General features: G+C 39.1%; 3 protein-coding genes across 4 annotated transcripts in view; all 3 read right to left on the bottom strand.

Annotated features, from left to right (window-relative positions):
* fcer1g (Fc fragment of IgE, high affinity I, receptor for; gamma polypeptide) overlaps positions 1–7,332 on the bottom strand; it is an 11,250-nt gene extending 3,918 nt beyond the window's left edge. The window contains exon 1 of the mRNA XM_024288187.2: positions 7,157–7,332. Within this exon, the coding sequence (XP_024143955.1) occupies positions 7,157–7,223 (67 nt within the window). The 5' untranslated portion in view covers positions 7,224–7,332. The remainder of the gene's footprint in view (positions 1–7,156) is intronic.
* Positions 7,333–7,517: 185 nt separating this feature from the next.
* Positions 7,518–19,547, bottom strand: ndufs2 (NADH:ubiquinone oxidoreductase core subunit S2). The gene is made up of 14 exons (XM_024288481.2): positions 19,441–19,547; positions 17,414–17,517; positions 16,983–17,173; positions 15,816–15,936; positions 14,458–14,570; positions 14,194–14,268; positions 12,031–12,108; positions 11,863–11,948; positions 11,665–11,784; positions 10,684–10,813; positions 8,143–8,238; positions 7,973–8,056; positions 7,770–7,827; positions 7,518–7,692 (listed from the first exon to the last, which is right to left on the bottom strand). The coding sequence occupies exons 1-14, from the start codon at positions 19,545–19,547 to the stop codon at positions 7,655–7,657; spliced, it is 1,401 nt and encodes a 466-aa protein (XP_024144249.1). The 3' UTR covers positions 7,518–7,654.
* Positions 19,548–20,867: 1,320 nt separating this feature from the next.
* kirrel1a (kirre like nephrin family adhesion molecule 1a) overlaps positions 20,868–26,885 on the bottom strand; it is a 46,733-nt gene continuing 40,715 nt past the window's right edge. The window contains exons 12-15 of one of the 2 annotated variants that reach the window (XM_024288266.2): positions 26,736–26,843; positions 26,529–26,656; positions 26,191–26,304; positions 20,868–23,890 (exon numbers count right to left, since the gene is read on the bottom strand). In XM_024288266.2, the coding sequence (XP_024144034.1) occupies positions 23,228–23,890; positions 26,191–26,304; positions 26,529–26,656; positions 26,736–26,843 (1,013 nt within the window). In that variant the 3' untranslated portion in view covers positions 20,868–23,227. The remainder of the gene's footprint in view (positions 23,891–26,190; positions 26,305–26,528; positions 26,657–26,735; positions 26,844–26,885) is intronic. The other variant, XM_024288267.2, reaches the window with a different exon arrangement.

Below are 26,885 nucleotides of genomic sequence, written 5' to 3'. Positions count from 1 at the left end.
TTTCATATGAAGACGGGGGCCGCAAATCATCATCCTGCGGGCCGCAAATGGCCCGCGGGCCGCGAGTTTGAGACCCCTGGTTTAGACTGTTGACCATTTAGATTTACAGTGTTAAGCTCTCTCTGGCACAGACCTTCACTGTCAGTACGTCTGAGTGACGAAGGTGTTGCTGAGTCTTTTACAACACTTCCCTATAAGGAAATGTGTCTGAGATGGTGGAGGATCAACAGCCGGCCCCTGTTGCATCAATAGAACCAGCTCAGCTCTGAGAAACTGTCCGACTTCCTAAAATGTCTTATCTTATTTTACCTTCTGCCCTCCAGAAAAGTAAAATAACGGCTAGAAAAGTTGCATTACCTGTAATAATGTTAGCGTGAATACTTTTGTTGCTGAAGATGCTGAAGCTTTTTGCTGAAAAATGTGATGTAATTTACTTTAACTGATGAAGGGATTTGCTAGAAATGCAAAAGCTATTTGCAAAAAGTTAAATTTAGTAAAAGACTGGAAATTTCATTAAAGAACTATGAAAAAGCGCTGAAGTTGACCTACATTTCTGAAAAATTTGGCTCAATATTTCAAAACTATAACGTTTATAAATACCAAAAATACAAGCAGTAATGTCCTGAACGAGCTGAACGATTTGATACCAAGATTGTTGAAATCCCCAAAAGTGTGATTGAGTTTTTACGTGCTGATAAACATACAGAAGGATCTGGATAATCACTATAGTGTGAATGTTTACTAAGAATCCACACGGTAAAGATCCGGTCTCACGCTTGAATGTGTTGCTCTCATTTTCCGTTTTTGTGTTGACTTCTCTTTTGCTGTTTTTCTAGAAAACTTTAAACCGTTGATTCTTTGTGATCATGCAGAGACGATACGAGCTGCATCGGTTCGGTTTTTATAAGGAAAAGTGAAGTAAACGTCAATACAATTAGCATTCTTGACTTGAACATGTAGCTCAGAATGAAAAAGAAATAAAACATTTAACAATAAAAAGGTGAATGCAATAAAAAAAAAAACAGAGAAGTCAAAAACTAACTGAATCTGAGGGAATTTAGCTGAATCTAGAACTCCACAGTTTTTACTAAACCTGTAGATAAGTGTACAAAATGTTTAAAATGTAACTTTAAATGTTACTTTATTCATCCAGATCAACATTAGATTCATCGATGAATTGACAAACATTCCTATGATCCCACCAGTTGGAGGTTAACCATACTGAACTGGATTGACCCACAACAGGGTCTGCAACCTTCAACACTTTTGGTCCAGTTTCTTATGGACCAAAACCCAGCCAGAGCCGGCAAGTCCCATGATGCACTGCAGATGATACACTGCATAAAGACAGCTCTGACGACTCCTTTGTAAACTTTTTTATTTTGTTTTTCTTTATTAAGTCTCACTGGGTATTATAGAGCTGATTTGTGTTTTCTAATCCCATTTGAAATACATTTAAGTAGTTCATCAGGGTTGAAGATGTATATTCTTAGAAAAAAAAAGAATATACATGTTTTGGCAATTCAATTCTTGATGCCTATTGATACAAATAAGCCTCAAACCACTTCTGCTCCAAAATGACCTCAATTCAGCATCTGCCTAAAGCAAACATATCAGTGACACTTTTTTATTGCTGGAAATAAATTCAGGAATCGAGGGGTTAAACCATTCATTTTTTTAAATGTCACTTTTAAACCTTCGCAACAATTGAATAATAAAACTTATATTTTTCAGTAAATACCAACTTTAACCTTTGACCTATCGGCATGTGTACAAGTTTCTTTCAAGATGAAGTACACCCAGTGTCCAATACGATCCTCCTGTTTTTTACTTAAATAAAACAATAATCCAGTCAGTGATGACCTTTTCTATCAGTGTGACATACATGCTTTTGTTCAGTGTAGATTATAATATGTGATCAAATTAACTCATTAAGTTAATATTTATGCAAATCGTAATGATTTTTTTTTAAAGCTAAGGAGCCACAATTGAAGAACAAAAGAGGCTATTAGGCTATTTTGGAATTTAGCTAATATTTCAGCTGCATGCTAGCAGTTTTGGCTAACCTAAGTTTTTTTTTTTTTAGGCTAATTTGGCATTTAGATAATATTTTAGCTGGCTATCAACTTTAGTGATTTCAGCTATTAACTTCACCGTTTTCCGCTATCAGCTTCAGTGTTTTCAGCTATTAACTTCAGCATTTCCTGCTATCAGCTTCAGCGTTTGTATCTGTCAATTTCAGCATCTTCAGCAGCCAAATTCAGCTATCAACATTCACACTAGCATTATCACAGGTAATGGTATATACCTAGTTCATAATTATGTTAAAAAGTTACAGTTTTAAAGTTTTAAAATGTGACCTAAGGTGTGTTTTGGATTTTGAACCCTGTGCGATTGACTTTGACACTCCTGATCTAAAGGAACCAAAAGTGAACATAAATTAAATCGTTGGTCACACAAATCTAAACACTCCCAATGAGAAGTGTTTTGTTTGTTATACTGTGTCCGTTTGTGGCGTTGGAGCTGTAAACACCCACTACTGGGGTTACTGCTGACTCAGTAATGTTCATGACTCTGAACTCTAACGTCCTGATAAATATTTTAAAAGCGTTCCCAGTCGTCTTTTAATTGTGATGATGCTGTTTTTAGACAAAATCTAAAAACTTGTTTTGTTTTCCAGGAAGTAGTTTCTGCAGAAGTTGTGGGCGGGACCATTAGAAAACGACCTCCCCGCCCACACTTCCCATCATCCATCTGTTTACCTCTCTCCTGCTAGCTTACAGCCCCTCACAAACCCACAGCTAACATTAGATGCAACAAAAGTGGTGATGAATATCTGATCTATCCAGACGTACAGATCCAGACGATCAAACAAAGACGTTCATGGATCTATTCGTCTGTAAGTGGATGATCAGAGTGGAGTGGAGCAGGGACCTGGTGGCATTTTCTATCTCACAAGTGCTACATTTATTTAAACAATTTTTTTTTCATCTACTCCTGATTCACAATGATTTGACTAAAGAAAAATTTGAAAAATGTCATTTTTATCTTAATTTTATTGATATTTATCTTCAGGAAAATGCCTCAAGAACACGTTAAAACAGCGTGTTGATGGAGAGAGTCTTCAACCGTCTCCAGCAGTTTATCGTTGGAGCGTTCAGACATTTTCAACAGAGAAAACCAAACCAACAACCTTCAGACCAGCAAATAACTAAGCAGAATGACATCATAAAATAAACTGAAGTGTTTCCAATTGTTTTTTAAGTGATATTATCATTTTAATGTTATTCCCACAAGAATGATTAAAGAATTCAAACCTTCAAATAAATTCTTAAACGTATGAAAACCAAGAAATCTGTTGATTTGAATCTTGAAGTTCAAAAGGAAAACATTTTTAAAAAACTAATTTTAAAAGGAAAATAAAAACAAAAAAAATAGGTTTGTTTGAATGATTTAGAAAAAAACAAAAGTTAAAAAGCAGTTACCAATGAAAAAAGGTTTCAGCCAACAAAGCAGATGTGGGATTCTTTAAATAACTCTTCTGCAATTTGACAAAATATATCTTAAGATTCTAAAAGTTTGCAGTTTTTTAACAGCAGCTGCAGGAGGAAGCTCTCACACTAAGGGACTTTACTCATTAATGTCCACAGAAACGTCCTGTACGTTTGATGGAAATCCCAGAGAGCGTCCTTCTCCACTGATGGTCAGATCTGGAGATCTGAAGATGATAATTCAGAAAGTAAGACCAGAGATCGGCCTCTAAGTACTAAATCCAACAAAAACACTTGCTTCCTGTTTAAAAATAATACAAAATCTTCCGTGATAACCTTTTTTTTTAACTTGTCCTGTCCAACAGCTGAGCAGACAGACAGATTTTACTGTCACAACAGGGAGTTATTGAGTATAAACCCCTATTGGATTGTATGCTAAACTTTATTTATATTGATTATGTTTCTAACACCCCCCCCCCCCACACACACACACACGTCTATATATATATTTATTAGAGGTGTGCCAAAATTTTGATATTGCGATATATCGCAATATTTAGTCCTGCGATTGATTCTTGAGTTCTCACCAAGTATTGATCTTTTATTTTCCTTTGAAGAGGCTGTAAAGCGTTATATTCATCCTCCTTTGGTGAGACGTTCCTTCAGAGGTCGGTAGGAGACACGCGTTGCGAGAGTGACTGTCGCCCAGAAGCTACTTGAATAATTAATTTTGTTTAAATATTTAATTTAAACATTTAATTTAATTTGTATTTATTTAATTTTGTACAACAATTCTGCACTAAGTAGTGACACTATTACTATTGTTAACACTGAATTTTTCTGATAATTCAAATTCAATTGGTGTTGATACTGATTTTAGCTTTGTGTCTATTAATTATTGCACAAAATAAGACACCAGTTGTTTATTATGATTGTGTTCAAACTAAAAAATAAATGGGGATATTTTGACCCCAAAAATATGTTTTTCTATATATTGTAAGTTATTAGAGATGATTTTTACTTTTTATTATTGCAGTATCACAATATTATTGATGTTGCGAGTCATGTATTGTGTATCGCATCGTGAGGTACCCAGTGATTCCAGCCCTAATATATATATATATATATATATATATTAGGGGAAAAAGACCGCAAACTTCTGTTATAATTCCTGATAAACATGAAAGTAGCAGAATTTTTTGAGAACTTTTTACCAAGTGTCATTTGGTTGCTTCTCTTCAACAATTACAAAGAAACGCCTGATTAGAGATAAACATTTATGTCTGGTTTCTTGTTTTTTTTCGTCTCACCGACTGAAACCTTCATTGTACTCGTGTGTGAACGTTGAGTTTAAACTGTGAAAACTCTTTAAATGTCATGCGTGTTCCTCTACACTATAAGAAACCCGTGGAGCAGCTCAGACCTTTTTGAATTCTTTTCTTTTTTAAGTATTTCAGATCAGAGAAGTGACTCTTTTTCCACTGCCTTTTCCTTCCCACTTTCTTCACTTTATTTCAGGAAATGAATCACTTCTCTAAAGTTTCGGATCACATGACGGTTACACAATCTCACTTCAGCTGCTCTTTTAGCAGATACTTTAGTCGTGTTTCTTCCTTTTAAAGTTACCGGAGAAGATAAATGTGGATCCATGCCGTAAAGTTCAAACCTGTAACACCTGAGTTCTAGTGTTTATGTAAATTTACTGTCATTGTTTAATTGTTAACACGATAATTCCAGTAGATTCTACTGGAATTATCGTGTTAACAGCTGAAAGTTACAGTGCGTTAAAGATTTTGTGTTTGAGCGTCACCGTCGACGCCTCAGGAGTTAAAGGGTTAAATTGTTGGGGTTTCTTGTACATCCTTTGGCTTCTGTACCAATCTAAAGAAAACCACAGACTTGACTTTAAATATTTTTGACTTATTGCAGCTTCACCTTAAAGGGAAAAGTAACGGTGGACTTTCTGGTTTCTCTTCCTCTAACAGTCAGAACCGGAGCAGAACAGAACCTCTGGGCTCACAGAAGGTCACCGGAGAGGCCAGTGTGAGGAATCTGTAGGCCACACTCATTACAAATGGGTCAGCCTGTGGTTTAGAACAAAAACTCAAATATTTCATCTGTGACGCACTTAATAACCCTGACTGCTGACGGGAAGGTTTACGTGAATCAAACAAAAAAGGTTATTTGACTTTTTTTGGCTCTACAACTTGGAATTTCTGTCTTTTTTAAACCCAAAACTTTTTATTTTATTTTATTTTTTTTTAAGTTTTCAAGATGTAAACTTTTAATTTAATTTAAACACTATTGTTGATGAGTTTCTCCTTCATTTGGAAAAAAGTTCAGGCGAAATTTCCTGCAAAAATTTGAAAAAAAATTGATTAACTGTTCAAAAATGTATTTTTTTACTCCGTTTTATAACATATGTAAATATGCAAATATTTGTATTTATAAAAACTATTTAACAGTTTGTTTTACCTAAAATGACCAGCATTTGAAGACGCTTATAGGAGTTGAAACTGACTTTTGAGTTTCATTATGTTTTTGTTCACTTAGAAAAACTTTTTTACTCAAATTGAAGTTGATCTTTTATATTTTGTCAAAACAGGGTATTGAAAAGTATAAACGGATAACTTTAACACTTTTGTTAGTGAGTTTCTTGTTCATTTGGAAAAAAAAATCAGCTTTCATTTCCTGCTCAAATTTAAAAAAATATATCACCTGTTGAAAAAAGTATTTTTTTACTCCTTTTGTTTTATAACATTAAAAAACATGTCAACATGCCAATATCTGTATTTGCAAACACTATTTAGGAGTTTATTTCCCCTAAAATAACAAACATTTGATGACGTTTATAGAAGTTGAAACTGTCTTTGGTATCTCACCGCCTGACTTTTGCGTTTTTGAATGTTTTTGTCCACATAGACAAACTCTTTTTTTACTCAAATGAAAGTTGATCTTTTATATTTTGTCAAAACAGAGTATAAAAGGTGTAAACTGATAACTTTAGTGCTTTTGTTGATGAGTTTCTCGTTAATTTGGATAAAAATTCAGGAGAAATTTTCTGCTAAAATTAAAAAAAAATGATGACCTGTTGAAAATGTATTTTTTTAACTCCTTTTAGTTTACAACATTAAAAAAACATGCAATGCAAATAGGCAAATATTTGTATTTGTAAACAGTATAACAAACGGAGCTCATTTCACCTAAAATAACAAACATTTGAAGACGTTTACAGGAGTGCAAACTGTTAAGTCACCGCCTGACTTTTGCGTTTAATTTTTCTGTCCACTTTGATGAACTTTTTTGGACAGAAATTGAAGCTAACTGTTTGTATGTCGCATTAACAGAGCATAAAAAGTATAAAATCCAGAAAGTGAGATATGTGCTCGGTATCATTTCTACAATAACCTCTGCAGCAGAAGTGGCCGTAGTCGTCACATTAGCCCATCAGGGTTAGGTTCTCTTTTCACAGGAACTGTGACGCGGTGGCTGCTCTCTGCTGCCTACTCAGACCAAATGTCAACCTCTCAGCCCCGCCGGCGTTTCAGGTTGAAGGTTTGAATCTGGCTCAGCAGAAAGCCTCACACACACCTGACACTCACTGGGGTTTGGTGCCCCGCTTTAGATTTAAGAAACAACAAAAAGATGGTTTAGTTGCGGCTCACCGGCTCTCCCAAAGCACATCCACAGAGGAGCGACCCCCAGGAGCGGGTTCCTGCCCCACACGGCCATGACGCTTCAGGCTCAGCTCGGGTAGCGGGCTCCTTCAGTCGACGGCGAGCTCGGCAGCTTGTGTGTTCCCCGAGGTCGGGTGTTGCATACTTCACAGCTCAGAGGGGAAGTTGTGGTCTGAGCTCGAAGTCCACTCGTCTCAGATCTCATGAGACCACTCCCCCTTCTGAACACAATCTCGGGGAAGACGCACCGCTGATGCGTTTTATCTTCTGACATTAAAAAACAAACGGCTTTTCTACGGTTTGGACGGAAACACCTCAAGAAAGCAGCAGTCAGAGGAAACACAGACCGTGCAGGGATAAAATATTTATTGGGTTTGTTTTGTACATCAGCGGCTGTGAACAGAGTGTACTGAAAGCCTCACACAGAACAGGAAGCGCTGGTCTGGAGATGTGTGAACACATCCCCTCTTCATTAGCAGCGCAGCACTAACGGTCAACCTCGCCGAACACGATATCCTGAGTGCCTGCAGAGACCAGAACACGCCGTTAACAACTGAAAAAACACACTTACACCTCAAACTTACACTTTCACCCCCCTCACCGATGATGGCCACCACATCGGCCAGCATGTGTCCTTTGGCCATTTTGTCCAGACCGGCCTGCAAGACAACAACAGGCAGCGTGAGGATCCAGAGTCACAGATACGTCGGTGTGCTTCCACAAACGCCTCTAATGAAGTAGAAGCAGCCTCACAGGCGAGCCTTTACACTCGATTATGGATGTTTATTTAGTTCAAACGCGCACCAAGTGAGCGAATCCGGGGGCTTTGATCTTGCAGCGATAGGGTCTGCTGGAGCCGTCAGAGACCAGGTACACCCCGAACTCCCCCTGAAACACACAGCCCAGTGATCGCACCGCAACAAATGCAACAATCCGCACAACAGCAAAGATAAAAACTCTGAGGTGCTCATCACCTTGGGGGCCTCCACGGCCGTGTACGTGGACCCCGGAGGGACCTGGTAGCCCTCGGTGTACAGCTTAAAGTGGTGGATGAGAGACTCCATCGACGTCTGGAGAAACAGCAGGAAAACGGGTGAAACGTCTGGATTCTACGGAGGCCCGGAAGGCCAAATCCAGACAGCAAATCTATCAACAATTAAAGATCACAACGACTACTAAAAAAGAGAAACAAGTGAGAAAAAAAACATTATTTTTTAGAAAACTGAAAAAAATGAAACTTTTCGGAAAACAAAAGTAATTTCCAAAAAAACAAAATGAAAAGTTAAAAAACAAAACACAATACAATCAGTTAAAATGATGGACAAACATCATCCAATCAGCAACATCCCTTTCTAAGTAATAATAATTATAACAACTATTTAAACATATTTTAGAAAACAGAAGTAATTTCCAGAAATCAAGATGAAAAGGTAAAAACTAAACACAATAAGAACCCAGAAAAGGAAGATACTATGATGTTTGTCCATCATTTCATTCAAAAGTTATTTGTCATAAATCTGCTTTGTAGTCGTCATAAAACTTTTGTTAGTATACAGACACTAAAAACATATTTTAAAAAACTCAAACGTCATCATCAAATTGTAGATGTCCCCTTATACCTACCTCTTCTGGTCTCTCCCCGTGTTCAGATTTTTAACCTTTCATTTTGATTTTTGGAACTTCTGTTTTCAACCTGTTTCATTTGGATTTATTTTCATTTTCTGGGGAATTTTGTTTAGATTTCTAAAATAGAGTTATTTTTCACGGTGACGTCACACAAAACGGCGACAGGACCGTCAGCGTGATACGTAACTTCCACTCAAAGGATTTAGACCGGGAAAACAAAGAAATGAACGCTGTTCAACACAGTTTTCAGGAAATAATAAAAATTAAGTGAAATGGGAAATTGTACAATATTTATTTTATAAATTTCCTACACACCTGTTTTCGTTTTTGTCTCTTAGATCGTCAAACAATCAAAACACAAATGTATGTAATCGTCCAGTGTTTTTGAACTGGTTTAGCTCATTTCAGCTATGCTAGCTGTTTTGGCTAATCTAGGCTTTTTTTTTTTGGGGGGGGGGCTGTTTTGGAGTTCAGCTATTTTTTTCAGCTACATGATAGCTGTTTTGTACGACGGAGTATTAGGACCACCAAAAAAAAAAAAAAAAAGTAATATTACGACTTTTAATCGCGTAGATTTACAAGTTTTTTTTCTCGTAAATTTACGAGTTTAAATCTCGTAGATTTACGAGGTTTTTTTCTCGTAAATTTACGAGTTTAAATCTCGTAGACTTACGACTTTTTCTCGTAAATTTACAACTTTAAATCTCGTAGATTTACGAGATTAAACGTTGTAAATATAGCCTATGACTTTTAAAGTCATAAATATACGACTTTATTCTCGTAATTCAGCAGTTAAGACTTTTTTCTCGTAAATTTACGAGAAAAAAAGTCGTAATATTACTTTTTTTTTGGTGGCCCTAATACTCCGTCGTAGTTTTGGCTAACCTAAGTTTTTTTTTTTTTTTTTTTTAAGTTTTTAGGCTAATTTGACATTTAGCTCATATTAGCTCATCTGGTATCAGCTTCAGTGTTTTTAACTATCAATTTCAGCATCTTCAGCGTCCAAATTCATCTTACAGCATTCACACTAGCATTATCACAGGTAATGCTATATATTTAGTTCATAATTATGTTAAAAAGTTACCGTTATAAAGTTTTAAAATGTAGTTTTAGAGTGTTTAATAAATGTTTATCCTGTTCGGCCCGCGATCTACGGTGAGTTTGATTTTGGCCCCTGTGTGATTGAGTTTGACACTCAGCGAAAAACCACTGTTCTGCAATGCTCACTATATCGGCAAATATAAACCACAATGCATTGTGTTTAAACAATTTTTGTGAAAAAAAAGTATTTAACTCTAGAACAGTATTTTCACTCAAGCAAATGTATTTACATGATGTTCAATATGTTGCATTTTCCTGAGTGTTCCTGGGTAAAGTGTCCCAGGAATGGGTCAACCAAAAGCCCCGTCTTCAGTATTCAGTATCATTTTTTTTGTTTTAAAATAACTAATTTTCAACCATGTTTTTAGGATCTTCATGTTTCTATTTTCATTCAGTTACATAAACCACAGTTGAAAATTAAATAAAACTAGTCTAATTTAGCACGTGTTTTCATATTCTGATGTATTTTTTTATGAGAAATACTTATTATTGGGTGTAAAAATAAAAAGTGTCACTTTTTATAGTGAAAGTGTTCTCAGGTTAAATGTAATTTTTAAATAAACTATCAATGTTTTCACCATCAGATCCCAGCGGAGTCATAAATAGATGTAGCAAAATGTTCATATTAATTAGATTTTCACTTCATTTTCACTGACATCATACTTGCAATTAAACAAAAAGTAGTGATTGTGGTTTCTGAATTGCTTTTAAAATCCAGGGCACTAGATAGTTTTTTTGTGGTTATGGATTGGGAGTTAACGGCTGAGCGTCAGGATGAAGATGCTCACCTTCATCTCAGACCTCTTGGGCGGGGCCACTTTGGCGTCGTCCACCTTTATCTCCCCCGCTGGCATCTTGTTGAGCGCCTCGTGCATGATTCTCAGGGACTGCCTCATCTCCTCCACCCGGCACAGATATCTGGGTCGCACCACACAGGAGAGGCAGCAACCCTTCAGCTTCACACCACTTCAACATTAAAAAAACAACAACCAGAGACCACAAGCATGGAGCGATCGAGCAGAGCAGCTCGCTGAGGCGCTCAGGTCATGTGGTTTTGAGGTACTCGGAGGAACCAGACCACAACTGGACTTTGCATGCAAAGAAAGATGACAAAACACCCCAGAGAGAAACACTCAACCATAAAAGATTACTTTAATCACCAAATATTTTTTCCACTTAATCGACTAATCGGGTCATAATGAAACGAATTGTAAAGCACACTTCTTAACCATCATTAGCCTTAATCTAACTAAAGATAAAGACAATTAAAGGTTTATTCAACTGTAAATGAATCCTCCAGCTTCTCTCCTTCATTAGTTTCTAGTATTAAAACGAGATTAAATCAAATGAGAGAGATCAGGAATAAACTTTCCATCAAACTCATTTTGACAGGTGACCTTTGACCCTACATACCCTTTATACATAAAACTGATAGTAAATTGTTACGTCATCTTGAGGGGCGGGGCATCTGCCAAAATGAGTTTGAGTGAAAGTATATTCCTGATCTCTCTAATGATGTCGGCATCTGAAACAAGGAACTATTTTAACTAAAGATAAAGTTTTGGTCTCACTGACTGAAATAATGAAAAAAGTGATTTTTTGGTGTTGAACGTTCACAACCTTGTTCAACTTTACTACACTGTAACTCCATAGAATATAAAGTAACGACTAATAAACTATTTCGGCGACTATTTTAATAGTCGATTAGTAGTCATAGCGGCCCTACTCCCAAGCACACGAAGAGGTTGTGAACAGGACGTCCCACTTGCCTGTCGTAGCAGTCTCCGTTGCTTCCAATAGGAACATCAAATTCAACCTCGTCGTACTTGTCGTACGGCTGCGATTTCCTCAGGTCCCACTTGATTCCCGACCCTCGCAGCATCACTCCACTGATGACAGAAGAACAGGGCAAAGGTCAGAGGTTCAGCGCCAGAGTTCACGGTTTAAAGCTCCGCCCACAGCCCCACCTGAAGCCGTAGTTCAGGGCCTCCTCGGAGGTGACCACTCCGATTCCTACAGTGCGGTTCTTCCAAATGCGATTGTTGGTTAACATCTGCAAAAGATCAGTGCAGGAGAAAGTGGGTTCATCTCATCCTCTCCAGAGCGTTTAGAGGTCGACGTGCTTCGGAGCGTACCTCCTCCACCTCGTCGATGCGCAGCGAGAAATTCTTGCACCACTCGTAGATATCATCCATCAGACCCAGAGGCATGTCCTGGAACACCACAGAGTCACCGGGTTAGGCAAGGACAGGGATCTGTAACCCTTAACGCTAAAACTGCCGTTTGCTCCAGTTTCTTACAGACCAGAACTCAACAAGAGCCACAGAGTTCAGTTTTATCATTTTAAAAATGCACAAAATTTATGCTTTTTTGGCAATTAAACTTTTATTTATGAATTTAGTTTTTAAATATTTCAATAATTGAATAACAACGATGTCTAAATGTTTTTATTTAGAATACTTGTAACTAGGGCTGTCAGATTTGTCGCGTTAAAAACGCATTAATCTGACATGTGCTTGACGCCGACAATTTTTTTGACGCATTAATCGCTGATTTTCTCATACGTGCCTTTCCATACCGCGCGCGCGGGCGTCCCGCCCTCCAACTCACCGGCTGCTCTCACTACATCACAGGCGGGTCTCCAACCTCCGAGCTGCGAGCTAAAATCGGACGGCGCTAGGACCTGGAGAGCTCCTGCACCCTAACCCGGCTCCGGTTCGCGTCCAGTACCACGTCTGGTGGTACCGGCTCGCGTCCGGCGCCGCGTCCCGAGAGCTGCAGACCCCTGACGTTCCGAACAGCAAGCGCACCGGGGGACGTTTTAAATGTTCTGGAGGTTTAAGCGTGATCCAGCCCCAGCATAGCGGTCTGTCTGCCGGCATATTCATGGCGTGAGCTCCGCTGGACACGTCGCTGCATCGAGCTGCAGCCAGAGAACGCGGCGGCAGTAACAGACTGTCAAACTATCCACAGAGTATCCCGCTTTTCTCAGTCTTTAATGTTTTAAAAAACAAAAGTTCATTGGAAATGATAAATCTCTATTTCATTTATTACTGTAGTTCAGCAGAGGAGGAAAAGATTTGGTCCTGACAAAAAATGAACATGAAAGTGTTATGGAAATTTCATTTTGGATGTTTTTTATTTTATTTTACTGAACGTTGATTTAAGTTTTGAATTTAAAATGCCCTTCACTTGCACTTGGGCTTTTGTTAGGCATTTTATGTTACAGCCTTTTATTGTTAAGAAAGTTTATCTCAATACAATGTTACAAAATAAAGTATTTCTGATGAAAACTATATATTTTGTCATTCTTGTTTTCAAAATTAATGTAGAGCTGCTAAATTCCACGAAGAACACATTTTTTTTCCTTAAAAAAAGGCCAAATGTAAATTTGCGATTAATCGTGAGTTAATTCTGGACAATGCGATTAAGAATTTTAATCGCCTCTCAGCTCTACTTGTAACGTATTTTACTAGCTAATATTTTAGCTACATGCTATAGTTTTTGGCTAATTAACTTTTTTTCAGTTTTTTTAGGCCATTTTGGAGTTTAGCGAATATTTCAACTACTATGGCTATTTCGGCCAATTTAGACTATCAGTTTTAAGACTTTTTTTTAAGTTTAGCTAATTTTTCAGCTACAAGCTAGTTGTTTTGATTTTTTTTCATTTTCCCGTTTTTTAGACCATTTTGGAGTTTGGCTAATATTTTAGCTACATGCTAGCTATGCATTTCCCCCGTCTTGTAGGCTAGTTTGGCATTCAGCTAATATTTTAGAAGGCTATTAGTTTCAGCGTTTTTAACTATCAATTTCAGCATCTTCAGTTGACAAATTCATCTTACAGCATTCACACTAGTATTATCACAGGTAATGCCATATATCTAGTTTTAAGCTGTATTTATTCAAAACTTTAACCACTTTAGTGTAATTTACCAAAATAAAATCTTTTAGAGACTTTTTTGACTAACTATAAATCAAAAACACAAATTTAAAGAACATTTCTGTAGAATTAACAACAGGAAAATAAATGTTCTTTGCTTAGTTGTTTTACATGTTAAAAATCTAAACAGAAACGACAAAACTTAAATAACTGATCAATTATTATTTCAAACATTAGCATTTCTCAATAAAGCTAAAGAGCCACAGGTTGCAGACCCTGGGCTAAGAGATCGCACACTGAACACAGCTACGTTTTTGTTCACTCAGATTTTTAAGAAAAATCCACCACTCATGTGAGGCCAAACTCTTGGTAAAAATGAGATATATTGCTTCAGACTGAAAACAGAGACTTCTGGTACCTGATGAACCCCTCCAGGCCGGACGTAGGCGGCGTGCATTCTGGCTCCTGACACCCGCTCGTAGAACTCAAACATCTACAGGAGAAAACTTTCTTTAGATTTCACTGAGACATCCCCAAACTGATCTGCAAATGCCTTCAAATGTGCAGGTATTCTTCTACCAAAGATCTCCTGCAGAACAGCAGATTTCCACTAAAAAAAATCTATCATTGAAAAAACAAAATCACAATCTCAAATCAAAAAACACAATTTGTCGGAGCTGACCTTCTCCCTCTCCTCAAACATCCAGAAGAAGGGCGTCATGGCGCCGATGTCCAGGGCGTGCGTGGTGACGGCCATGATGTGGTTCAGGATGCGGGTCAACTCTCCATACAGAACTATCAACAAAGCCAAGATTCAGATTTTTATTATGCTTAAAAAAAAAAAAAAACATTTTTAGATTCTGGTTTCAACAAAAAAAAATTTGTTTAATTTTCATTTGAAAAACTTCACTGAATATTTCATAACAAAATTAATAATTCAATAATCCAGAAATGACAAAGAAACTTATTAACTGATCATTTGAATAATAAATAAATTTAAAAAAGGCCCAAATCAACAGATCAATTATCAGCATTTACTCCAGGATTGATAACATATTTTATTGTTTTTTTAATATGAGAAAATCTAAAATTGTATTAACAAAGTTCAGTATAAATCCCTGCTTATGGGAAAACAGTTACTAACAATAAAATTGATTTGTGAATCAAAATGTGACATTTATGTTGAGATTTAATCAGATGAGATTTTGTGCATTAAAACTTTAGGGATTCAGCATAAAGACAGTTTTCTATTATAAGTATTGAAAATATTTTGTTTATGAATAACCTTTTTTCCATCAATTCTTTAGTTCAGTGCTTAGTTCATTTGTGAACATTTTTACACATTTATTAGTTTTTATCTTAGAATACTTATTGACTGGTAACAGTCTTCAGTTCTGCCAAAGTTTGGACCAGAACCAGAAAAACTGGTAGTTTGTACACCACTGAACAGTAATATAGAAGTGATTTAGACACAAAAACACTTTCTTCAACATTGTTCACAAGTTTTCTGTCAGCTTTATCTCCATAGCAACCTTTTTTTGGACCATATGAGAGTTATCCAAATTACTTGGGAATCCTTGGCAATAAAGGTTTTTGTTAGCCACGCCCACATTCCCATTATGGTCTTTTTGTATGGTATACCGTTTCATTCAGCTTATCCCAGGGAATCGTTTAATGTTCACAATATTCCAGAGAGAAATGTTCGAGCATGAAAGGAACGCCACTTCTGGGAGCTCACAAGAACGCCGTTTAAAATCGAGACTATTTAATACCAACATATTTCACATTTCCTGAGAATCTTCCCAATGATGCTTGAGGAGTGAAAGGAATGAAAAGTTCTTTTTCATCTAGTATTTGGTGTGCACATAGTTTTTGAGTATGTGGGGGGGGTGAAACTCTTGCAGAAGAGTGAAAACAGTCTTGAGTCCAGGACGGCTGCAGGACAGAACGGATCTATTCTCTGTTAGACGGACGGGTTCCAGAACATTGTGATGAGAACATCTGTGAACTGTGAGGAAACGCGGTGAGCGGCTGGAGCACCTCTGATCCACTGAGCGCGGGGCGGAGCCTGGATGTTGAGCAGCTTCTCCACAGCCAGAGAGTACGCCTGCTCGTTGCACATCATGGAGACGTAGTCCAGCCGGTCGAAGTACGGCAGAGCCTGCAGAGAAGAAACCACGTCGGCATCACTGAAATACCAGGCTAAACCAACAAAAAAAAAGGTTAAATCTGAAACATTCTTTTTATTTCCAGCACTGGAAAAAATGTACGTTTTTGCTTTTGTGCAGATGCCAGATAACGGTCATTCTAGACCACAAGTGGTTTGATATTTGCATCAATCGACAGTCAGACAATCCTGTGATCATTTAAGAATTTATACTTATATATATATGGTGTAACTTGCTTTTCTGAGTCTCGTTACGCGGCGCGCACGCGGGCTGCTGCTGTGAAAGGTCTATTGAAGTTTCAACAGAATTCTCCGACAAGGAGCGAAAGGCGGAGCCTCAGAAAACGAGCCGTTTTACTTCCGGGTATTAAAACAGTCCACAAAAATGACTCATACTTTAGAAAAAGTTAGTTTTTTAGTGTTCCAAAGGTAATATATGATCATATATATGGATATAGTTCACTCTTAAAGGATGAAGAAAATGAACCCTTTAACACCTCGCTGAAGGAAGTAGCATTTTGACAGATCTTTCTTCCTGTCAGATATCAGACGCTACAACACCTCATAGACTCTGGACAAACCTTTAGTTCCCATTAATGTTTTAAAGTGAGATTTTGTATGTATCTGTTCATTTTAATAAAGCTATAGAAACAAGGGAATTTCCTGTGAGTGGGAGCAGTGGAGATTCTTTTCTAGTTTGGTTAAATATTTATCAGTTGAAATATTGGATCACAACATAAATTTAGTCAAATACAATATTGAGAACAGATTTTAGAACGTTTCCTTTAATTAAAGTTTGTTTAAAAGCTATAAATCTTGAAATATTGTTTCCAAACCAAAACTTTCATTTCATGAATTGAGATTTAATATTTAGCTGCTTTAGTCTCAAACACTTCGACATGCTTCCTCTTATCACAAACTTTATTTATCTCAGTATTCAGATCCATAAATCAAAAAGAAGTGTAAAACATTCTGGGGGAGATGGTCCCTCCCTGCTGTGCTGGTGTTCCTCACATAAACCCTCTTTTCCTCCTCCGTACCTGCAGGTATGTCTTGTACTCAATGAGCTTCTCGGTGCCGCGGTGGAGCAGGCCGATGTGCGGGTCGCACTTTTTGACGGACTCTCCGCTGAGCTCCAACACCAGCCGCAGCACGCCGTGAGCTGCCGGATGCTGCGGCCCAAAGTTGATGGTCAGGTTGGACACGTCCTTCTCTGCAGGAGGATCTTTGTCTGGAAGGGAAGCAAACACACAGGATGAGGGTTTTACAGGAGATGCGCCCTCACTTTTAGTTTAGAGTTTGACCAAACTGAAGACTCAACAACCAGGAATTAGTCTGTCTTTATTAAAGGGATCATTGTAAAATCAGAAATGCTGATGCATTTCATTTAAAATAAAGTTGCAGGTTTTCATTTGAAACTAAGTGGACATCAAGGACAGCGGCTGCTCAGGAAAAAGGAGTGAGCGCTCACCGTTCCAGGGGGGTGGCGTCCATTTCTCGTTAACAGCAGTGGGGTACATAACGGCCCCCGCAAACTGCTCCATCCATTCCACGTCTGGCTGCCATTGTTTCTGCCTGCAAGACAGAGAGCAGGGTTTAACACGAGCTGCGGATGAAGAAAGAACCGAGCAGCTGTGAGGGAGCCTCTAGTTTACACTAACACCACATTTACTGTTTGTTAAACATACAGGAAACAACTTTAACGCTGCTCTTTGTACTTTGGTTTGTGGATTGAATTAATATTAAACAGAATAGAAGAAAATAGAAAAGAACAGAATAAAAAAATGTATAGAATAGAATGAAATAGAATAGTATAAAACATAATTTGATGAAATAGAAAAAGAACAGAATAGACCAAAATAGAATAAAAATAGTATACAATAGAACAGAATAAAATTGTACAGAACAGAATAGAGTAAATAGAATGAAATAAAATAGAACAGAATAGAATAGAATAAAAATAGTATAGACTAGAAATAAAAATGAAAGAGAATAGAATAAATTAGAATGGAACAGAATAGAATAAAAAAGAAAAAAAATAGTATAGAATAGAATAATGGAATATAAGAGAAAAGAATAGAATAAAATAGAATAAAAATACAATAGAATTGAATAGAATAAAAACAAAATTGAACAAAACAAAATTATATAGAATACAAAATAGCATAGAATATAATTAAATAGAATAATATAGAATAGAATAAAATAAAATAGCAAATTATAGTAGAGTATAAAATAGAATAGAAGAAAATAGAATAGAGGTCTAAATGTCAACATCCAAAAAACAAACAAACAAAAAAATATATAAGACATACATAAGTTAATGCATTAAATTAAAAAACAAGCAAAACACAAATAATACCCTAAAAAACTTGAGGGCTAAAAAGTACCTCTACAGTGGGGACTGGTAATGAAGAGTTTAGATAATTTCATTTATACGTGGTATAAAACAATACATACGATTTCTTCAAAGAGCAACTATCATCTGTCTGGTTCTGCACCACTGAGGTCTGTTTAGTCGAATCCTGAGGTCATCATCGTATGAGCCTGCAGCCTTTGCATGCTAAATGCTCAGTAATTAGTCTATAGATGTAAATATTACAGAGCTGAGCAGCAAGATTCAAATAAAGACATCTCTTACTAATAAATAAATCATTTTAGCTTTGACAAAAGTAGTGATTTACAAAAAGATCATTTGAAATAACTGGATCCAAGCATGGAGAAAACTAGAAATCGGGATAAGATGTGTGAATGTTTATGGTGATAAAAAAAAGCACATTTCTACTTCTGTTTGACCCGTTTTACTTCTAACATGTAAAAATGTTCAGTTTTGCAAAGTTAGTTGAAAGTCTTTGTGATTTCCAATAAAGCTTTGACACTAAAGACAATCTGATTTTGACTTTTTTTTATTTAAAAAAGCAGAGGATGTGTTTTTAAGTAGCGAATCTGCTTTTTTGGTAGAAAAACAAAAACTTGTATAGTGCAACTTTTCTAGTTGTTATTATTAATAATGAGTGAATAAATCAGTGGTAAATCTTCTAAAAATAAAGATTACAGAAGATGCTCTGGCAGAGAACCCTCATCACGACCACTTGTTTGTGCACAGGGTGAACAACAAATGGGGGAGTGTGTCCACCACTTTTAGAAAATATGATTAACTATCATAACTTAAGAGTTACATAAAGAAAAATAGATGAGGATTGAGGTTTAATACATATTTGAAACCACCCTGCAGGACTCCAGCTCACCGGACAGCCGGTAAAGCCTCGTTTCTGAACACTATTATGGACCATTTTTTATCACTAATTCCCTCTTACGGAAACCAACTGAGGACAAATAACAGAAACTATGCAATAGTATTTAAAAACACCATAAGCTTCTGTGGTGTCATGCTAACGTTAGCCAGTAGAGACAGAGACAGAGTTCCGATGACCTCTAACTTGGACAGCGGTAAAACTAAAGCCCTTTTTATGTATTTGTTATTTGGGGTAATCATACCTGCTTTGCAGCAGCGTGCAGCCGGGGCTCAGCACGTTACTATTAAGTGCTAGTTTTGCTGAAGGACGTCCGAGCCTGCTAAGCGACCTCAGCACCGCCGCCGCCATCTTGGCTCTTAGACAACAACCTCACGCTTGTGACGTCATTTGTATCGGTCTTGTGGAAGGTCTGGGAGTCACGCGGCTGCCCCCTACTGGAACGTTCATGTACATGCATAGAGTGGATAAGTGGAGGGGAAAAACAGAAAATCTGAATAAAATTGTCCATTTGTGGACGCACCTTCTGATGTTTTATTTAAAAATAAAGATAAATTATATTTTTACGTGATAAAATACAATACTGCAATATTTAATGTTGCCTGTTGTGGTCAATCAGTCTCACATTTTAAAGTGTTCTTAAAATGTTCTTGTGGTATTTTTTCTCACGATAGAAGGCACATAAAGAAAACTAAGATTAAAATTGTATTTCTGAGTATTTCTAGTATTTATAATTGTGAATCAGGACTAGACGTAAAAATGCCAAAAAGCTTATTACGTAAAATTCACAGCTTCCTGCTCCGCTCCATTCTGATGCATCCACTTGCAGACAGAAAGATCCATGAACATCTTTGTTTTCCCTCGTTTGAGCTGCAATCAACTGCATAGCTCCAATATTGCTCACCATTTTGTTGAACTGCTAATATTAGGTTGGGGATGTCAGGGGCTGTAAACTAATGGGAGAGAGTGTAAACAGGTGGATGACGGGAAGTGTGGGCAGGTTTACTCCACATCAACCATCACGCCCACGACTTAGATGAACCCCTGCTGCTCTGCAGAAACTATGTCCTAGAAAATGGCACAAGTTTTAGTGGGAAAACAACATAATCATGATAAACAGACCACTGGGAACGCTTTGAAAGTAGGTTTTAAATAATTTTTTTCCAAGTTCACCTTAGCAAAAAGGAGTCTATTCTAGTATACTACAAATATAATTAGTCTATACTAAAGGTGAATCAGTATACTTGAAGTTTACTTCTAATATAAATGATCTGAAGGGCCAGACAGAATTACCTGGATCCGGTCCCCGGGCCTTGACTTTGACACGTGTTGTAATAAATTGGAACATTTTAACAGTTAAATCAAGTAAAAAGTCAGTTTTCTGCCTTAAGAGTACAAGAATACCAACATAGGAGAATACATGCATGGATTAGGTAAAGGCTGATTTGAATAAATAAGTTTTTAAACCCAATTTTAAAAACAATTCTCCTTAAAACAAAATCACTATTTTGTTTTAAACTGTTTTCTTTAATCCCGATTTCAACTGTTCCATCTTTACCCATACACATAAATGCAACACTTAAAATATTTTCCCACTTTCATGTCAGAATTAAAAGCAGTTTTAGTCTGAATCAGGAGCTGTTAGTGGACATAAATTCCATTACAACCATGTGCATTTTATAAAAAACAGTGCTTTTATTAATGTAATACTGTGGAAAAATAATTACATACCATTTTTAAAAAATATTGAAGATAATGAAATAAAAAACATGAGAGTTTGATAACGTTTGTTGTACATCTTTTGAACGGTTTGTCTCTGCTACGAACAGTACGATAAGATAAACATTTTCTAAATTCAAAGACACAATAATACAGGGTACAGTCCTACCAGAGGTATAAAAGTACTGTAACAGGATCGTGAGAGAAATGATATCAACGTACACTGAATTGTACTGCATACGTGCATCCCAGAGTCACGCAGCGTGACGCCGGCTCCTCCACTCATTCACACCTCTATACAAACACACTGTACAAATCAATGTGGACGCCCCCCCCCCCACTCTTCCTCTCACACACTCACACCCTGCTTCATGTCCGTCGTGTGGAAAAGCCTTCACTAAACCTCTGCAATCTCCTCTGGCCGTTTCGACAGACAGACGATGAGAAATTATTTCAACTGGAAATGTATGGTATGCTCCCCCCCTCCCCATAAGGCCTCTCTTCACCCCAACATCTGTTTTCTCTCAATCAGAACCAGGCTTGCCGTCTCTGATGAAACCCTTTCCCCAGCCTGGTCTGTAAACACCCAATGAGAAAGAGCTTAGACTGCACAAACGAGGTTTACCCCAGCCAGCACGGCCAAGTGGGCCCACTGTGGTTTCAAACTGGGCAGAAAATGTGGGGTTTGTCTGCAGTTTCTGTGGTGGCCCCACCTGTGTTGGCTTACATTGACTTAAGTGAGAGATCAGTGGGTTAGCTCGCTATGCTAGCCAGCTGCCCGGTGGAAAGTGTAGTGTGCTAGCGAGCTCCACTGTATCGAGCTAGCAAGCTCTGCAGTAGCATGCTAGTGAGCTACTCTGTAGTGAGCTAAGCAGTATTGAGCTAACGAGCTCCTCTGTAGCATGGTAGCAAACCCTGTTATAGCGAGCTCCACTGTAGTGAACTAGCAAGCTCCTCTGTAGCGAGCTAGCAAGCTCTGTTGAATTGAGCTAGCAAGCTCCACTGTAGCATGCTAGCGAGCTCCTCTGTAATGAACTAGCGAGCTCCGTTGTATCGAGCTAGCAAGCTCTGTTGAATTGAGCTAGCAAGCTCCACTGTAGCATGCCAGCAAGCTTCTCTGTAGCGTGCTAGTGAACTCTGTTGGTGTGAGCTAGCGAACTCCTCTGTAACAAGCTAACAAGCTCCTCTGTAGTGTGCTACCAAACTCCGTTGTAGCGAGCTATCGAGCTCCACTGTAGATAGCTAGCAAGCTCTTCTTTAGCGTGCTAGTGAACTCTGTTGGACCAAGCTAACGAACTCCTCTGTAGGGTGCAAGGAAACTCTGTTGTAGCGAGCTAGCGAGCTCCACTGTAGCGTGCTAGCGAATTCTGTTGTAGCGAGCTATCGACTTATTGCCCATTGAAGTCAATGTGGGCAAACACGGGTGGGGCCACCACAGAAAATGTGGACAAACCCATTTGGGACCCACATTTGCGCACTTTCAAACCGTATGGACCCACTTGGCCTTGCTGGCTGGGACGGTGGAACATGACGACTTGGCACTATTTTTGTTACGATAACGAGGCCTCCCGATGTCAAGCACTTCCCGGATTGAGGCTCCGCTGTTGGCACACTCCCCCTCCGCCGCTCCAACTTTTGGTCCGTACGAACGTTACACGTGTAATGTTAAAAAATAGAATACAAAGCTCTAGTCTGTTGTGCAAATAAACAGAAGACATAACAGGGATATAGATGTCCAAACATGAATGAATAGACGTGAGGAAGCCTCTCAGCTCCACACTCAGTCCACGGAGGCAACTGTACACATGGTTACTCATGATGTGCTTAATGGTTCACTCAATAAGACAACCAGCTAAAAGAAAACTAAGAATGTCGGCCAGAACGATTTGACTGGCTGAGGTTTATCTTCCGATCATCGTGTTCTGTGGTCTTATCGGTGAACTAAAGGCTAAGGCCTCCACAGCTCTGGGACGTCTCGTCTTTGGGCTCCCCCCTCTTTCCCAGTCTTGATTGTGACTTGCGTGGTCTGCTCTTTCAGAGCGCAGACGTTCAAACACAGGGGGAGTAAGGGAGTTCCAACCAGGCTGGAATTTCCCTTCCGTCTCTCCACAACTCCCCCGTTCCTCTTTGCTTCTGAGCTTCTCAAGCGCTCCCCGTCTCGTGGATTTTCTGTCTTTGTGCATGGATGTGTGTGGGATGAATTCTCTGTGTGTTCTGCTGTGTTTGTGTCCGGCGTGGACTTGTGATTTTGTGTGTTTTTAAGCTATTTATAAGACCCCTGCTCGGCGGAGACGCCGAGCTGCATCTCTGTCTCACACGTGAGTCTGCATTCTTTGCGTGTGTCGACTGTGGGAGTACTCGGAGTGCTGCGAGGTGTAGGAGAAGCGAGTGGAGCTGCCGTATTTTCCTAGTCCGGTGTCCGATCCGCTGGGAGCTGGGCCCCCAGGGCTGACCCCAACTCCGGGGCTGCTGACCCCAGACCCCACTCCGTACATCTCATAGGAGGGGCCGGCCTCCAGAGGAGCCAGGCTGGACGGTGCAAATCCCATGCGGTAGGTCTGGTAGTGCGACGGGTATCCATAGTCATAGGCCAGTTGGGAGGTGGAGTCCAGGAGGCTGCAGTCCGCTGGGAAGTCGCTGGCTGCCGAAACAGGATTGGCTGCTGGGGGCTGCTGTGTTTGGCCCCCGCGGGTGAAAGTGTTGAACTGGGCGTAGCTGATGTGGGACAGTCTGGATGATGGTCTGGGGTCATAGCAAGCCTGTGGGCGCCCCGGGGACGTGAGTGGACCAGGGGCCCCGGGGGTTCCTCCACTGGCCGTGGCTCCAGAGCCTCCAGTGCTGCTGCTGATTGACGCCGCGCCCCCTGGTGTCCCTCCAGGGGAGCGATAGTCAGAGTAGTGCATGGTGGAGCGGGAGGCGGGGTGGATTTCATCATGGGTGGAGGCCCGTACGTTGTAGTATCCATTGGTCGGGTCCTAGTGACATAAACACATTCAAATGTAAGATATAATGTCAAATCTGCATTAAATATCCCCCATTAGCAAGTAAGCTCTGGGTATTCTACTATGAATTCCAGATTGAAGGCAGTTTAACCCTCATGCTCTCTTATGGGGTCCAGATGACCCTACTTTTAATGGAAACATGCCTAGGATGGCACAAGGGTTACAAGGAAAAGTGGAGAAAATAAGGTAATTTCCCCAAAAATCCACAAGGTGGCTTTTACACAAGGAAATCTTGCTTAGACCTGGAGTCAGCAATCTGCAGCTCCAGATCCACATGAGGCTCTTTCATCTCTCCATGGTGGATCCTCAGGCAAACATAGAATATGTCATGGAGACTGCTGACCCAGACATGTCGACCGTCAGAGTCAGCAGCTCCTTAACCAAAACTACCTAAAGAAAACAAATAAACAAAGCCTGTAAACTAAGACTACCAAACCAGTCTTACACTGCTTGGAGTTGTTATTTTAGTTTAGAGTTGGACCTTGGTTGTCTTAGTTTGCGAACACATATTATCTTATGCTGCACAACATTGGTTAATAGCTGTCCACTGGTGATCCTGTTAGGTATAGAACATCTTTTTATAGAAAATAAGTAAAAAAACAAAAAAAAAAGAGAAAGAAATCACATTTTGAGAGATGCTATTTTCTTTTTTTATTTTTGCTTTTGCTAGTGCCAAAAAATATACAAAATTAATATTTATTGTTAAAAAAAGAAGGTTGTGAATCTTAAAGCCTAAAGCAAGACTATACGGCTCCTTCTAGGTTTTGATCAGTAGAAAATGAGCCCAAATGGATATTTTACTGTCTTTTACTGACCCCTGGATTAGACCAACTTCAATGAAAATGGTGCTTTTGACATGTTCTTGTGGCATTTTCTCATGATAGAAGATCTATATATGCCTCGCTGTTATCCTCAGGCGAAAACATACCAACATTAGATGGCATGAAGCTGGATAGCTACAACCAAGGTACTACTGACATAACTACTTCCTTTACAACATATGGAGAAAAGAAGTTACATAATACACACTGCAAAATGAAAGAAAACTATTCAATTAGGTTGCATTTGATCCAGAATTTCAACCAAATCAGTGATACAACATTAGACAATGTGTAATGCTAAATCTGCATAACCGCATCTACTAAGCTTCAGAGAATGAAGTAAAAAAAGAAATGGACTAAAAAAAAATGGAAAACAAAAAAACAGCAAGATGAAAGTGATATCAGATACTTATAAAACAAGGGCTACTTTAACATTTTACTGCTCTTTCTCTTTTGCCAACCATCTCTTTATATAATAGTTGTTCCAACTGTTGCTGTTTAAGTTTTCTGATGTGTTGTGGAACACAAAAAAATCAAAAGGCGTCTAATCTACTTCACCCTTACATGTTGTATAAGTGTTCACTACGATTGTCACCCGCAGCATACCCATAGATAAAAATGTGCATAAACATTTTTTCTCTATTGGATAACTGAGCGGCCTACGAGTGTGATATTTTCTTTCCTAAAAAATCGTAGTAGATGCCAAATTAGCCAAAAAACGTAGCATATTGCTTAAATACTAGTTAAACTCCAAAATAGCCTAAAATTTCTCAATAAACTAAATTATTCAAAATCGTTAGAATATTGCTAAAATATTAACTAAACTCTTAATTAGCCTATAAAAACCGTAGTTGATGCCAAATTTGCCAAAAAAAAATAGCTTGTTGCTTAAATACTTACTAAACTCCAAAATAACCTAAAACTGCAGCAGGTGTGTTAGTTTTGCAGCATTTTAGAATAAAAACTGTTGTTATTTTCAGTGACACTTGAGCCTTTCTGATTGTTCCGAGCTTTCAGGGCTCGTCCCGGGACTGTCCAGCAGGGGGCATCCCCGCCGGCTCAAACACAGACTGAAGACGCTGCGGACTCCCAGCTGAACACTGATTATTCCCCTCTGCTTCTTCTAACAAGACTTTTGCTTTCTCTTTAACTTTCCCAGACTCCTCTTCCATCCAGTTCGGTTCTACTGCTGTGCTGCTTCAGGCAGAGGAGGGCGGAGGAAGAAAAAAGCCTGGCAGAGGCAGCTGCCGGGGATCTAACCACCTCCTGGGGTGGATTCATGTCTGTGTTCTCCTCAAAGCGATCCAAGGCAGCGATTATTCATGGAGGGAGACTTTCAGATTTTTTTTAACTGGTGTATAACATGTGTCTCGTCAGCTCAACTGTGATTCAGGGCTGAGGACGCTACCACGAACAGAGAGGCCTGCACAGGTGTTTGCGGACTGCTCTCACCTTCAGGTCGTACTCCTGGCGGGTGTCCAGGGTGTCGCTGCGGAGGTCAGACTTGAGCTCTATGTCATCTTTAAAAGGCTGATTGGAGGGAGAGAAGGACACAGAGGGGAGAAACTAAACCATCAAACAAAAAAAGGAGAGGAACAACGAAACAAAGGAGGGAAGGAGGCAACAGAGTGTGAGAGGGGAAAAGAAAATGGATTAAAAAGAGGTGAGTCAAGAGGAAATCGGTGTTTGTTTTTAGTCAAAGGGTGCAGTGATGCACAGAGAGGGTTTTTCTACAACTACAGGCTGAGAAAACAAGAGTCCAGCGCTGACACTAGCGCCCCGCTGCTCACCGAGTATACAGCCTTGACCATGCGTGAGGCCGTGGACACGCTGCCCGAGTCCTCCTCCAGGCTGTGGGTCTCCTTGTTTATCGTCTCCACCTTGATGTCGGGTTTACCCAGCGTGACCCCGCGCCGGCCTGGAAGAGAAAACGAGTAAAACCGTTCACGGATGCATCTGGAAAAGTCATGTATTGTAACATGCAGAGCGGGACTCACTGCCTTTACGCTGGCGGTAGAAAATCAGAACCAGAACCAGGAGGAAAATGAAGAGCAGGATGGTGGAACCCACCGTCCCACCGGCTATGATCCCCACCGGAACCTCCTCTGTGGACGAGAACAACAGTTAAAACCGTCCTAACTGGACAT

The sequence above is a fragment of the Oryzias melastigma genome, linkage group LG18 (assembly GCF_002922805.2).
Source record: "Oryzias melastigma strain HK-1 linkage group LG18, ASM292280v2, whole genome shotgun sequence".
NCBI lineage: Eukaryota > Metazoa > Chordata > Actinopteri > Beloniformes > Adrianichthyidae > Oryzias > Oryzias melastigma.
Note: the sequence above shows the minus strand (reverse complement) of the source record. Positions and strands in the feature narration are given on the sequence as shown.

Coding starts and splice junctions, on each gene's coding strand:
- ndufs2 (XM_024288481.2), bottom strand. CDS start 19,547: ATGGCGGCGGCGGTGCTGAGGTCGCTTAGCAGGCTCGGACGTCCTTCA. Junction 17,518..19,440: donor TGCACGCTGCTGCAAAGCAG/GTATGATTACCC, acceptor TCTGTCTTGCAG/GCAGAAACAATGGCAGCCAG. Junction 7,828..7,972: donor CCCCCGGATTCGCTCACTTG/GTGCGCGTTTGA, acceptor GTTGTCTTGCAG/GCCGGTCTGGACAAAATGGC.